This window comes from Panthera leo, chromosome F3 (assembly GCF_018350215.1).
Source record: "Panthera leo isolate Ple1 chromosome F3, P.leo_Ple1_pat1.1, whole genome shotgun sequence".
NCBI lineage: Eukaryota > Metazoa > Chordata > Mammalia > Carnivora > Felidae > Panthera > Panthera leo.
Window position 1 is genome coordinate 17,703,689 of NC_056696.1, and position 15,438 is coordinate 17,719,126.

The following is a 15,438-nucleotide window of genomic DNA, read 5'->3' on the forward strand; positions in this document are numbered from 1 at the left end:
GCATCTTCTGCATGGAATGAAGCTATGTGACGGGTTCAGTCTGGCTTTCCCTGTGTCCTAAAGAGAAGCCCCACAGTTTTGAAGCTTTGGTTTTCAGACTCGCTAAAATCATAGCTTGCCAAACCCTAGAGCTGAGCAGAGAGCTGGGGCCTGGTGGCTGCTTCCCACATCCTGTCTTCCAAGGCCAGGCTGGTAGGCTCAGGGCCACTCTCGCTAGTCAGTCCCCACCATGCTTTTGTGAGCCCAGACACCACAAAGGTCCCTTTGTATCCTCAGTGGCATGGAAAGAGGTATTGGGCAGTGTCCTCCTTGAAGCCCCGGATTCCAAGTTGAGGGTACGGATACTCCACATAAGGCTGGTTAGCAGTGTGACAGATGGGCGTTACCTTTGGAATGAAGCTGATCTCCCATCCATCGAAGGAGAATGAGAAGGGCTCCCATTGCACCTCTACAGTGGTCTCCGTGATCGTCTTGAAGTGTAGCCCTTGAGGGGTAGAGAGATCTGGAACACAGCAATGTGGGTGACCATGTCATGGCTGTCCCTGGCAGGGACAGAGAGCATCACCTGGGGCTTTGCCTGGGTACAATCCCTCCACACCACGGGTCTGCTGGGCAATCTCAATCTTACGACAAACACCGTGGGTCCCACGTGCAGGACTGGCCTGCTCTGTCGTGGCCCTGGTGCCGCTCAGGTGAATGAATACCTGAGTGAGCTTAACAAATCATCTAATAACTACTTTTTAAATGCTTTCTATTGCATAATAGGTGACCAAAGACACCCTTTCCTTTCCTTACTAATGTGGCAAACCTTGGTATTTAATATGATGCCTTTCTCAGAGAATTTGAACACTACCTTTGGAGGCTCTAAGGATTCCTGAGAGGCAATAAAATGTCCCCATTTCACACCCGGGAAGAGAGGTACAGAGACGGTTGGCTAAAGATGTGGAGCAAGCCAACTTCAGAATAAAGACTAGAACGCTTTTCTTGGTCATCTGATAGGCAGTCTGTGTATTCTGCTTAGCCCACATCACCAAGTCTCGGATGGTCTAAGAGTTCCATTTCACATACACAAGGAAAGCAGAGGCACACACATAGGACAATGGCAGACACTGGGAATTTGGCTCTCATTCCACTGTCTCCCTCTTTTCTCTGGTTCTCCTTCATTATTTGTCCCTTAGCTCCCTCAGTCACCTTTGCCTCACTTATCTTGTTTTTAATTCCTTTTTTAATCGCCCCCTATCTGACCCCCATCCGCACACATGCACACGCACACGCACACACGCACGGGCATGCATAGGTTCCGTGAGGTGGAGCTATGCCTGTCCTAATGGAGTTCCAATTACCAGCCCTGAAATACGGCAGCATGACTTTTCTCAGTTCTCCAGGGAGCCTGCTCCCATTTTAGCTTTGCCTCTCGTGGGATATTCCATTGGAAAACTGACAGATTCTCATCCCTCCTGTTTGGAAGCTTCCTCGGTGCTTCTGGGTTGAAAGGCAGGTCTGATTCTGAACCCACTCGAAGGCATGTCAGGTGAGTTTACATGATTTTGTCCTTGTCACCTGGGAGCTTGCCTGAGGGGATGCCCCGAATTGACATAATAAACGCCGTGGGGGATGGAAACCTCATCACGGTGTGTGCACGTGGACCGGAGAGGAGACGCCTGGGAGTCGGGCCAGCCACTTGCTGTGGTGACTCATCCCGGAGCAAGGTGGGAAAAGCGGCAGATGGTGACCTGCCTCTCTGCACAATCATTGCAGATATTTAAAACTGGTTCTCAGGCACCAGAGGAATTAAAAAAAAAAAAAAGGTCAAATATAAACAGAGATAATTATAGGCATATTTACAGAGTCGGCATTCATAGGGGGAATCCAGTATTCTAACAAGATCTCTGTCACCTGCAAAGCAAGGGGATGGGACGATTTCTTGCATTCTTTCCTCTCTGCCTGTCCCTGTCCTTCAGAGTGTGATTCAAGTCCGTGAAACCTTCAAGACCTTCTCTTTTTTCTTTGACCTCTCCTTTCTCTGAACTTCCATGGCATTTATTATCCAAATACCATCTTGTCCTTTGGGACCTACATAAAATGGACTGAGATCTCTTATCCCTTATTTGGTGATAGGTCCCATTTACTAACCCAGGGGCTTCTGTTTCATGGTTACTATCTTGTTCCAGTTTCCTGCTACCTCTAAAATCTCTGTGCAACGTAGTAAAAAGCATTTGGTCTTTGTCCCTGATTCTTGGCACACAGCTCCTAAAACTTTTGGAATCTCCAGAGCGATAAGAATATCTTTTGTATGATTGTGAGACAGCTAGATAGCTGGTTTCCAGAAAAGCCATGTCACGATGCAAAAGATCAGAACCTTCAACCCATCTTCCAACCTCCAGGGAACGGGGAGACGCGCTGGAGACTGAGTTAATTACCAATGGCTGGTGATCAATTCAATCGTGCCTACATAATGAAACCTCCACAAAAATCTCTAAATATCAGGGTTGGGAGAGTTTCCAGGTCGGAGAACATGCTGAGGTGCTGGGAGGGCGAGGTGGCCAGGAAGCCACATGGAAGCCCCCCCCACCCCCCACCCCCCGACCCCTTGCCCTATGCATCTCTTCATTTGCTTGTTCCTGAGTTGTATCCTTTATAATAAAGCAGTGCTGGTAAGTCAAGCACTTTCCCGAGTTCTGTGAATTTCTAAGGAGTTGTCCAACCCAAGGAAGGGTTGCGGGAAACTGTTGTGGGCCAATCAGAAGTGCCGGGAACAACTTTGGACCAGTGACTGGCACCTGACCGGGCAGTTCTGTGAGATACAGGCCCTAACCTGTGGGATCTGACGCTAACTCCAGGTAGATGACGTCAGAATTGAATGGAATTGGAAGTCACCCAGCTGGTGTCTGAGAGTTGAAGAAGCAGTATTGGAAAAGATGATTTAAGAAATCAGAGGTGTCTAAAGAAAAAAAAATAACAGTGCCTTTGTTTCTTCTCCTCCTCCTCCTCCTCCTCCTTCTCCTCTTTGATGTAGCCAATGTTAATACTTGGTATGCAAGCTTTTAAAAATTTTCTGTGCTTAAATAAAATACGTGTAAAACACAGATATGCACCTATAGGAATTTCTCCCTGTTCTGGAGAAAAAAGAAAAGCTCTTGCTTATGGAGAGCAGTTTAGCTGGCCTCTGCCTCTGTCTCCACCTCTCTTTCTCTCCACTGAATCTTTCTAAACTATGCTCTGGAGCTTTACCTTTTATAATCAAGACGGACTCTATTTTGCTAAACAAAAGACCATGAAGAAATTATGCCACTTCTCTCTGAGGAGAAGTGGGTGTTGTCAGTGTGGTTTTAAATAAGATTTTTTTCCCCACTCTGCTATACACTTACCATCTGTAACATACCATTTAGCACTTGCTTATTATACGTCCTATTTCATATCTCCTCGTTTTGAATCCCTAACTAGATTCAAAGTCTGCATAAGTCTCGTACTTTCTTTGACTTCTAATCAGACTCAAGCTTATAACAAGTCAGAACTCAATAATTGGTTTTTGTCCTTTTGGTTCTATAATTGATGGGAGCTGCCTGCATTTGGAAATTCTCTTAATCGGAAGTGCCTTTTTAATGATTTACCCTTTACTAAGTGGATCACGTTGGAAGCCCTTTTCCTCAAGAGCAATGATTATTGCAGGCATCCCCGAAGAATTTAGAAAAGACACTGCTATCATGAATGCCCATGATCTCATGTAGGAGAAAAGAAAAATGAAGTAGGATGGGGAAATGTTACGTACGGGTGGCCACCTTGGCAGTGATGGGAAGGCTGAGGATGTTGCTAATGACAGCGTAGACGCTGATGTTGTAGGTGAGACCTGGCTCCAGCTCCGTGATGGTGACACCACTCCAATCTCCAGGTACCCGCCGCTGGAGCTGGAGGCCCCCCAGGGCCGTCGGCTGGTAAGAGATCACATATTCCGTCACTGCCATCGGCCCGTCCCATTCCAGCTCAATGGACCTGTCGCTGATACCAGCCACTCGCAAGTCCTCTGGAGGGGCAACTACCGGGAGGCAATACACAGATAGCATGAGCTCAGAGGACTGCCTTCCCCATCCTGGACTCAACTCTCTTCCTCACATCTCACCCCACATGCCTGTCTGTATGTTCTACTCCCCTCGCTGGCCTTGAGTGATTTGTAACTCCCTTTTGTTGTCTTTTCTGTGCTCAGTATTTCTATCTCCACGGGGCCCTGAGTGAGTGGTATGCTGGAGCCTGCTCTCGCTGGCTTGCGAAAGTTGAATGTCAGATCTTCAGGAGTTTTTCAAGACAGCTGTTACACAGAGCCATCGTTAAAGATTAAACTTTATAAATTTACAATTAAGTGAACTGTATTAAACACAAGGTAATAAATACTCAAAACTCGTCCCTTTCAACTTATTCCACTAAGTTTTACTCTTATCTACGTCCTTGAGGTGGTTTACATGTGTTGTCCCTCTCTGGTGGAGATACTGTATAATTGCATTCTACTGCAAAACTGTTCCCGACCCCATGTTTAGTGATGTATGTCATGTTGGTGTTTTGAAATTGGCCGTGGAAGGAGTATTTCCACCATGGACACTGGCAAATTCTACAAAGCCAGGTTTTTAATTTTTTCCCTTAGAGACTTAGTTGTTACATATTTAACAGCACACAGCTGGCCAACGTTTCTGGTAGTGTAATAAGTATATGTCACCAGATTACCCTGGGGACCAATATTTGATTTGGCAAGTGGGAATAAAGGCTTATGCCTGGTTATCTTACAAAATATAAGAAGCCAAAACAGTAAGTTCTGGGTGCCATGGACCTATGAAGGCCTTCAAATGCTTTATTGTATTATTTTCCCTTTTAAAAAGAGACTGTTTAAGATTTGAAAGAAATGTAACTTGTGTTAAACTAATTTTATTAGCCTTGATCTTGGGGATGATGATAAAGAGGCATTCTTGAAGGCTTTGCTTTTTCTCTCTTGTTCCACTTCTCAAATGTTACTCAAAGTATCACCCAAGAATAAACCTCACTGAAATAGTCTTTCATGTATGGTTCCCTTAGGAAGTGAAGACGCACCACTAGTGTATTAAATAATTGAACCTTTGAGCCCAATTGGGGGGTGTGCCTGTCATGGGACCTGCCCAGAGATTAAATTTAAAAAAATTGGAACGATATTTAAATCATTGTAATTAACTCATAAATTTACATGTAGTGAAGACTGTAGTTAGCTTATGAGTTGCCGTTGGCTTTGAGCCTCTCCTCTGAATGTTCTCACTCTTTCACCTCCACAAAAGCACAGGGCTGAGCCAGCTGCCATTCACAGGATCATGTGAGTGGGGAGCACTCTTGTGCTCACACAGGTGCCCCCAGCTCCTCGGCAGAGGCAGAGATAACTAGACCTTTAACTCAGACTCATGGGATGGAAATTAGGAACATATATTTGCGGTGTTTGGCATTTGCTTTGACTGTTTTTTCCCCAAACTATTCATTGTATAAAACCATCTAGAAAGCAGAGCTCTCTCTGATTGAAGATGGCGAATGCTGACTGAAACAAAAAAATCATAAACATTCGGGTTTTTTTTTTCATTTATAAGACCAAATACATGTAAATGAGATTTCAATAATTAAACTTCAAACGATCATTTATAAGCTCATATCATTTCTAATGCTGACATTATTAAAGCTTTGAAGGGCTCTGAGATCTTTGGGATAGCCTGTGTGATGCACGCCAGCCCCTGGACCAAGGCAAGATGGATTTATATATAGAATGTGTCAGTGCTTTGCATGATTATACTGAGCATTTATTGTATCCTAGGCACAATGCCAACCATTCTTACTCGGATTATCCCATTTCATTCTCTTACCAACACTATGAGATAGGTCTTATTATCACTCCTATTTTATAGATGAGGAAACAGGCTCTCACAATCAGCAAACACAGAAGCTAAGATTTGAATGAGGCATAATGGTTCTAGAACCTCTTAGTCAGTAAACAATTATCACTCTACATTTGCCCAGGATTTCCCGGTCTATAAAACATGTTCAGACACACCATCTAAATGAAATGTTAAGAAGTCCTTTAATGGCAGCCTTATGAGGTAGATTGGGTAGATATAACGATCCCAACTTTATAAGTGGAGAAACTGAGACCCAGGTTAAGGGACTTGCTAAAAATTCAGAGAGTTGGGTCAGAATTGGTTCTCAAACCCATATCTTCCATACCTAGCGTTCTTTCCCCTACAATCTGTAGGACAGGTTACGGATTGTGCCAGATGCCTTTTTTCATTTATACACAGCCATCTAAAGTAAATTGCAGTAAAGGAGAGTTCAGACTATTCTTTAGGACATGAATTCTGGATTGGTGCTTATCCTAAAGGTAAGAAATTTATTTTAAAAAGGATTCTCTACTGCTTGCCTCTTGCGATCCAACACAACTGATTCCAAATTGCCTAAGTGGGACTTCTCCTGTCATAGTCACAGAAATGGCCATTCCAAATTTCAGGTCATCAATAACTCCTAGAGTGCTTGGGGTGAGTCAGTGTATTCCTTTTTGGTTCATTCTCCCAGAAAATAAAACGAATAATGATCCAAGCAGAGAATTTTGGGATTTTAAGGTAAAAGGGGAGTATAGAAGGATTTTTGATCTTGACAGCTTAACTTGGCAACTTTTTATCTTGAGACCTGAGCCTGGTGGTAAGCACTGCCTTCACTTGTGATGAGAAAGCAGCAATGGTGTTGTTTGTGGTGGAAGGTACTCTTGGGGGCCGTGGCTCAATGGAAGAAGCCAAGACCACCACAATTCATTCTATGCCTTAGCGGCAGCCGTGTACTGGGATGTCAGTAATTCTCCTAAAATGAAATGGTATTGAGCTATTAAAAAACACTGTAGAACAGCCATATGCCTTGATTCAATGAGTCTGGGATGGAAGCAAAATGTTCGTGGTCTTACTTTCTTTGGGATTCTGACTTCGAACTTGGGGGAAGAGCAGACAATTAAAAAGGAATGAACTGTGGCTTGAAGAATCAGAGTTGCTTATCCGCAAAGATTCCATGCCGTTGACTTTTTAGATCTTGCCTCAGTTGTGCACATATGTGGTGAGAGCAGTTGGAATTAGTTCCACGAAGTGTCTTGCTCCAAGGAGCGAGTAATTTCAGGTACCAAAGGTTGGCTGGCTGCAGTGCAGGCAGAGGCAGAGGCTGACGTTGATGGATCTCCGCAGGTCTGACTGAAGTCCAGGGAACAGCAATCTGGATTGTTTCAAGTCCCTGCTCTGGTGGTTCTTTAATCCTGCTGACTCATGGGGAGTTTTGGCCAGCTCACTGGACAGATCCTGTGCTAACCTCCTTCACTGGGGGCAGACGTGGACAAATAGTTTAACATGCTTCTCTACCCCACCTCTAACACCTTAAAAACTCATTTGACAGGGTTCAGCTTTCCTATCAAAAGATTATTTCTTTATGTATGTGGCTCTTAAAATTTTTATTTTTCAATTCCGCTCTAGTCAGCAGCCTGGAGAGGATTAAAGAGTGCTAGAAGTTGGTAGGAGACCAGGGTTCTCATTCTTTCTCCGCCATTAATTAGCGGTCTGGCTCTGGAAAAATCTTTCTGTCTCTCTGGACTGCTGCTTTTTAAATTTGTAACATGAGAAGCTCAGTGTAGCTTCTTTCTACGGCCTGTTTTGAGTGCTCATATTCATGCATTTTTTTGTTCTATTATCTTTACACGGCCAGAGAACAGAGGCAGAAAGGTTGAGATTTTGTCCCATGGCATGCTATGAGCAAAGATCAAGGCTCAGAGTCAAATATAGTGGCCTTGTTGACACTATTCAATTGTATCCAAGCTCTAGTGGTCTAGGGGGGCTCAGAATGAAGCCCACACAGTGGGCAGCTATTTGCCATGGCCTTGCCAAAGAGAAAAGAATGACACGTGCAGAGGTATATTTTGTGGCTCTCCACGAGCTCACCTTCCTTGTTCTCTCTCCTGTCCTCGCTCCTGCTGGCAAGGGGGAGCAGTGACACTGTGATGTGTGCATCTGGCCAGAAATGGCAAACAGTGGGTAAATAGCCCCCTCTCCCACAGCCTTTTCACAAAGAGCAAGCAAAGTAGCACTTTAGATAATGACCTAGATACTTCTCTGGAAGAGACCTGTAGTGTTTGGTTTGAAAGGCAGGCATTGAGAGCAGCACCTCCTACAACGAGTGGTGGCTCCAGGGTTGCTATAGAAACAGGTGGAGGTTATGCAACTGTCCTTCCTCACATGCTTGGGGAACCTGTGAAGTAATTCATCTGGGCCTCCGGAAGTCTTCTTCAAACAGCACAGAGGTAATATATTGGAGGTAACATGTGTTCATGGTTTGGAGTCAACCGAGCTGCGGTTATGCCAGGAGCTGCTGTGTCTTCCATGAGTGGCCAGGTGGGTTTATCTACCGTTCAGTCTGGATCCAGGGTCAGGTTAAGATTTTGTTTGCAAATTTACCCATTTCTGTAGACAAGCAGGGTCAAGAACATGGCAGGTATGTAGAGCCCAGCAAAGATCTACTCTGTTGAGAAGCATGTGGGCCACAGAATAGCCATCCATGAAAATGGCTCAAGCCAACCCTTAGCATCCTCTGATGGGGCTTCGTGGAGCCTCATCCTGTGGATGGAACCTAGGGCCATGTTTCACCCTCCCCTTCCCAGCGACTACTTACTGAAGTGGGATTTAAACCAAGGCTTAACTTAGTGATGAGGCTTAACTTCTGCTTGAATCTTCCTTTGGAACAATTGGTATAACAGCTATTTGTGTTTTTAGAAAGATAGTTCAGTAAACAAAATTGGGAGGCTAAATGAGATAATTGAATATGGAAAAAATGAAGGAATGTGAAAGATTCTTTTCCTTAGTAGTGTGTTATTGCCTTGCTTTTTTTTGTTTTTTTGTTTTTTCGTCTTTTCATTACTGCCATTGGTCTTTTGAGAGAATTTAAGTTGAAGTCACAACTGAGGGAACCTTGTCCAACTAGTCTGTTTATCTGGGTGGGGGTCCCTGGCAATGTTGAAGAACAAAAAGCTACTGAAGTTGACCTTCCAGGGGACAGTCCACCAGAAGGCTTAAAAACATTTGTTATGATTTTCATTTTTAAATCTTCCCAGTGGTCAATCGGAACCACTGTTACGGATTCGATCGTAAATGGAAAAGATCGAGATCAGTCACTTCACCTGCTACAAAAACAAAATGTATCAGCAAGAGTCACTGATTTAGTTAGAAGAGGATGAGCAATAAAAGTGAGATGATGAAAATAATCTGCTTTCGGGTGAAAAGAACTATCTCCAGTGAGATATTAATATTTTTCCCACTGCCGGATTTAGATGTTCATTTCAGGACAGCACCTTTGTATCAACTTCCACAAGGTAAGACTACAGATGGGGCTGGTTCCAATTCGCTCAATGTCATCTGGCACAAAGCAAGTCACAGCCTTTTAATATTCTGTACTAATTGGTAGAATGTGAGTTGTTGCTTGATGCTGTTAGGACTTGATTCCTGTTTACATTTCATTCCTTGCCTGTAAAGACTTTTTTTTTCCACGTGGACACTAGATCATTTCAGAAATGAATAACCGCTGGCAATACATAAGTTCTGACATAACCAGAGTGCCTAGTGAGTCTGTGCAGTAGCATTGGGAAGGACGTGTCCCTGGAATATGGCAACAGGTGAGGGGATATTTTGGGGCAGGTGGAGCTCGTGGAAACCCCCTGAGTTAGAGAGTGGCCAGTCCCACGGTGTGGCCCTCTGCTTTCTTCTGCCTCAAGGACAGTGCAATGCTGCCACCATTATTACCATTGTCGTTCCAGTCGCAGGGGTAAGATCCAACTTTCAGCCAAACTTGACTTTCTTGATGCCTGCCCTTTCCCCCTTTAAATCTGCCTCATCAACTGTGACTGACTCAAGAAACCAGCTTTCTTGTAAAGCAAATGAGCACAGCCCAACGGGGAATTATTTTGCATGAAATACACCGTCCCTCCCATCTCTCTTCCCGCTTCCGGTGAGTTTGCCCAACGCCCCATGCAGCTCCACTTCCTACCTCCCTTCCTACCTGCCGAGCAGTCAGGGCCCTGGTAGCCCTCTTCACAGAAGCAGAGCCCCTCCTGGCAGTGTCCTCGCCCGCTGCAGGCGTTCAGACACCGCTGCTGGCTGCAGTCCTCACCCACGTAGCCCTCCTGGCAGAAACAGGTGCCGTTGGTGCATATCCCCTTCCCCGAACAGTCCCCGGGGCACCTCAGCTCGCTGCAGTCCTTGCCCGTGTAAGGCTCTTCGCAGACACACTCCCCGTCCACGCAGAGCCCCCGGGAGCTGCAGTCCGTTGGGCACCGGAGCTCTGAGCAGTCGCCCCCGCTGTACTCGCTGTCGCAGATGCACTGACCGTCCACACACACACCCCGGCTGGAGCAGTCCAGGGGGCAGTACGGTTCAGAGCAGTTCTTGCCGAACCAGCCTTCATTGCAGATGCAGCCGCAGGACTGGAGGCTGAAGTTGCCATGACCGCTGCAGTGAGGGATATAGTCCAGTTGTCCTGCAACGGTCAAGGAGAAGGTCAAAGGGTAGCAGTGGCACCTCGGGTAAGTGGTGCATGTGGGGGGGGGGCAGGCAGAGACCTCCTCTCACTCTCTGGTCAGATTAGTGTTGCTGACAGTGAAACTTCACCCAGTTTGGTACATAACCAGTTGCATAAATATTTTCCCCCAGTCTGGGTTGCCCATGCCTCGCACCATGCCGGCGGCAAGGGTGAATGAGATCTGGCCCCTCATCCCCCAGGAGCTCACCTTCAGTGTGTCTTAGCTTGGATTTCCTAGAAGTAGTCCTCGGATGAGGACTCAGGTGACTCAAGGTGACTTACGAGAAAGTGCTCCCAGGAGAAACTGGTCAGGGAGAGAGGAAGATAAGGGAGGGAGGAGCCAAGCCACAGCCCAAGCCTGTGTGAACGGGCAGAGTCCTAGAGAGGATAACCTGGGTTTAATCCTTCAGGATGCTCCGGCCACAGGTCGGATGCAGGTCAACCTCATCATGGCTTAAGGGCTGTCCTGGGGTGGTATAAACGCTCACGCTCTTCCCTCGTCTTCTCGCGCAGGCCAAGGAGGTTCCCTCAGACCAAGGATAGTCCCTGACAAAGACGCCCAGGGGCTGGCTGTGGAGACTGATGGAGACCCAAGGGATATAGGCTGAGTGCTGAGTCTGAGACACAGGGTCATATGTGCTACAGACCCATCTTGCTCCCTCTTCTTCCCCACCCCCCCCCCCCCCCCCCCCCATCTAACTACCTCTGCTCATTTATCACAACTCAGCACCAGGGTAACTTCTAAGGCTTCCCATAACTCCAGTCTCATTTAGTTACCGCTCGCTGTGATCTTTTTGGATTTTACGCATGTCTCTGTCCTAGCCTTTACCACACTCTACAGTGGTTGATTTATCTGTCTAGCATGAATCAAATAAATAAACTAATTAAGCAAACACAAGCCCAGTACCTGCTTGGCATGCTTCTCTGCACTTGGCTCTGGGGACAAGTAAGTTATATCCTTTTTTAATTCTGCCACTTTACATAGTCCCATGGTCTGAAGGGACACCACACTGACATTGTTTCACACAATTCTTGCTTGTAGATTTTTCCACATCTGCCGGGGAGCCTGAGGGGAGGCTGGTAGAATGCCCACTTAGACGCTGCCCAGAGTTCATGTCCATGAACACCTATGACTTCCCCATATTCCTCAGCTCCGCTGAAAAGGCAAAGTAGCCTGAAAGTTCTCACTGAAGAACAGGAAGAATGGGAGGCTGAACAGCTAACTGGACTTTCTCTTCTCATCTTCACAATTGTTTATTTACAGTTTCAGTTTTGGGGAGGCGAAAGAGGTATGAAAACCTGTGGAATATTTCACTACTCGAAAGCCTCCCCTAATCTTGGTATGTGTCTGCTACCCTCTGGACACGTGGGCCATCCAGCCCCGTTAAAGGTCATCCCTGCTGCCTCCTGCTTCTTCTCTGTGAAGGCCTTGACATATCAGACCCTGTAGAGGTGAAAACTGGAACCCAAGTCAGTAAAGACAAATCCCTCTTCTCATCAAAGAATGAATGGCCTGGGTCTACGATACCTGCTGGATGAGAGGACTGAGCACAAAGGAAACTGACACAATTTCTATATATTCAGCGTCAGCTGATAACTGTTGCTTCCGTGGTGCTTACCGGCAGACAGGCTTTCACCTGGAGAGCCCAAATCTTATACTAAATAACCCCTGCCATTCTAGCGTAATCAGCATTGTTAGGTGGGGAAGGAAGGCACGGGTTAGTTCCAAAACTTGCTTAAACACCAGCTAGTAAGTAGCAGAGCCAGGGTTTGAACTCAGGGAGTCTGGCTCTGAAGATGTAATGACTTCTCCCAGAGAGGTCAAGTCAGAAATTCGTAAGTGTCTCTAGTCGGGAGTGGGTGAGGCGAGACGTAAATAAATCTCTTGGACACTCAGCCTTTGGGGGCGTGGAGTGAGCTCTGTGATTGTGTGTGAGTGTGTGTGTGAGCAGGTGTGTGTGTGTGTGTGTGTGTGTGTGCAACTGCACCTGCGTGTGTGTCTGTGGAGGGGGGCCTAAACCTCCATCTTGCCGGAGAAGACGGGGACAGGTCCTCCGAGACCTTAATGACTATCATTGACTCAGATGGGAGAGAGGCTGCGACAGAGAGAACAGAGGACCTGCATTCTCTAGTCCCGAGGTTAACATGGATAGGTATCAGTTCAACAGCCTGAGAAAACCAAAGATGAATGAAGACAGACATCAGATTCCGTGCTCGCCACAGAAGTTGCTGCGCTGAACCGATGTACCATTACCTGACACGTCCCTCCAAAATCAGGTTAATGTATTTCAAACCGGCTGAGCAGTGGAGAGAGTCCCTGCCCCGAATCCCCCGGGGAGGGACCGCATTTAGATCACCAGGACATACGAACAGAGAGCTGCAGAGGAGGGCAGATTTCCCTCCGTGGGTGCGCCGTCCCCCCTGTGCCTCTGCTCCCCTCCGGACACCCGTGCGCCCCCAGATCCTACCTGTGGCCGCGCTTTCCGGGCAGCAGTTGCTGTTGCACTGGTCCCGCAGCACCGACACCTCCCTTTCCAGCATCTCGATCCGGCTCAGCAGCTCCTGCAGCACCCGGGCGGAGCCGGCGCACGGGCAGGCCTTTTTGGGGAGGTTGATCCTGTGGGTGAAGGTGACCTGGCTCTCGTGGTCTGAGGTCTGGCCCGTGTACTCTGTCAATGCCTCGTCTTCGGCACTCACCTCCTGCTCGGCCGAGGCCTCCAGCCCCGAGGAGCAGAGGCTGTCCAGGGGCACGTTGATGTTGTACACGTGGTTGAAGACCACCGGCCGCTCTTTGCCGGAGGCGTTGTAACTGGCAACACCTCCTTCCTCCTCCACCGCCTGTCTCTGGACCCTCTCGGTGGTGACCTCCAGCTGACACTCGGAAGGCTTGAGCAGGGAGCCCAGAAGGATCAGGTTGACCCCGATGAGCATGTTCTTCAGGACCACCGTTTCCCCGTCTACCCCCATCCTCTCGGCCAGAGCTCTGGGTTCGAGACCAGCCTGCAGCTCCCAGCACGGAGCTGCGGTAATCTGCAAGAGAAACCACGGAACAAGATGACCCCTGAGAGCTGTGCCAAGCGCCACGGCTGGGCACAATCCTACAAAGCTAAAGAATAGGCAGTTAAGATTTTCCATGGGGAGGCTGGGAAGGGACAATGGCTACCAGGGTCAAAAAAAGCCCAGAGCTTTGTCGCCGAGGGGGAGGGATCTTCTGCTGAAGGACATCTTGATTTCCCAAAAGACTTATCTAGAATGTATGGGGCTGGCCCCCCGTGGTGGGCAAGTGGTCCCAGCAAAGAGGACCTGTGAGGACAGCCGGACAGACTGTTCCTCCAAGGATTGCTCAGAACCTCCTTTCACGTCTGGGTGAGAAGTAGGACAAAGGGCACCGTGGAGCCTCAGGTGCATCCTCATATTTTCCCACGTGTTTATTAGCAAGGGTCCCCGCCAGCCACTTCAAAATAACTTATTAACTCCTCTAAGCTCATGTATTCAATACAAGTCGACTTTCGAATAACCAACCAGGCAGATAATATAGTTCCAGGTAATTGTGGTTGTTAATAATCCTAGGGTACATTTGTGATTATCGGGGACTGTGTGAGCCGAACTTTCTTTTAATCTTCTCATTAGTTTAGTCCCAGTGCTTTGTGACCACAGGGTGCCTTTCTTCCGAGGTCCTGTTTAAATTGCTAAAATAATGCATTAGCTCCTCTGCTGATTACCTAGTCACCAAGAACCACAGAGAACAATAAATTTACTATAATGCAAATCAGTTTTACGGAAATTATATTTCTTTTTTATTCCCTATGTAAAAGAGGAAAGAGGCTTACAAAGTTTGGTTCTAAAGGTAGTGTTAGAGCTTCTAAGAAGATTAAAGACGGAGGGACGGGGTAAGGGTAGCTCTGACTCTGAGAAGAAGGCACAAAGGATGGCTAGTGCCATCTGACTGTGCGCGGTGTCCAGACTGCGCTGTGCATCCTGCACGGGATCTTCCTGGCCCGTAGGCAGCCCCACGAAGGGGCCCGGTGACTGTCCCCATCTCATAATGGAGGCAGTTCTGCCTGGAGAGGTCAGATTTGAATACGGGCCTGACTGATTCCAAAAGCTGTGATCTTGACTGCTGTGTTCCATCTCATTCCTTGAGAAGCATGTTCAATTCTCTGTCGTCTCTGCTGGAAATTGTGTTCACACTAGGATCTTCCCAGGAATATTGAAATTAGAAAGTTTTGCTAGGGTCAGGTCCAAGGTTCCTTCCTCTGTGAAGCCTTCTCTCGCCTGTTCCCTCCTATCCCTTGCTCTGTTCCCCCACTGAGGCGAAGTGAACCCCCGCTCTCCTCGCGGAGCCCCTCTGACAGCATTTCTCACACTAGACCTGGGTTTCCTTTGCCTGTTTCTCCCCACCTGGACTGGTAAATCCATTCCGGTCAGACCATGTCTTCTCTGCAGCGTTTGACGTGCGCCTAGGGCAGCAAAAGTGCTCAGTACGTGGCTGTTGAATGAATGAGTGGACGCATGGACGGGTGAATAAACAGATGAATTAATAAGTAAATGACCAGTGAGCAAAGGGTTGAATCATTCTCCAAGTTATTTTATCTCCTTCTATTATCCTCAAGTTATTCACTATTCTCGTCCATCCATTATTCTCAACTGAACAATGTCTGAGGGTTGATTTTGGTAGGAGTAACCTGTATTAGTGACTAGTGTAAAAACTATGTCTCAGGGCGCCTGGGTGGCTCAGTTGGTTAAGCATCTGACTTCGGCTCAGGCCATGATCCCACCGTTCGTGGGTTTGAGCCCCACATTGGGCTCTGTGCTGACAGCTCAGAGCCTGGAGCCTGTTTCAGATTCTGT

General features: G+C 47.2%; 1 protein-coding gene across 1 annotated transcript in view; it reads right to left on the minus strand.

Annotated features, from left to right (window-relative positions):
* TNR (tenascin R) overlaps positions 1 to 13,554 on the minus strand; it is an 83,378-nt gene extending 69,824 nt beyond the window's left edge. The window contains exons 1-4 of the mRNA XM_042925941.1: positions 13,056 to 13,554; positions 10,069 to 10,545; positions 3,770 to 4,033; positions 387 to 502 (exon numbers count right to left, since the gene is read on the minus strand). Of these exons, the coding sequence (XP_042781875.1) occupies positions 387 to 502; positions 3,770 to 4,033; positions 10,069 to 10,545; positions 13,056 to 13,554 (1,356 nt within the window). The remainder of the gene's footprint in view (positions 1 to 386; positions 503 to 3,769; positions 4,034 to 10,068; positions 10,546 to 13,055) is intronic.
* Between the last annotated feature and the right edge of the window lie 1,884 nt (positions 13,555 to 15,438).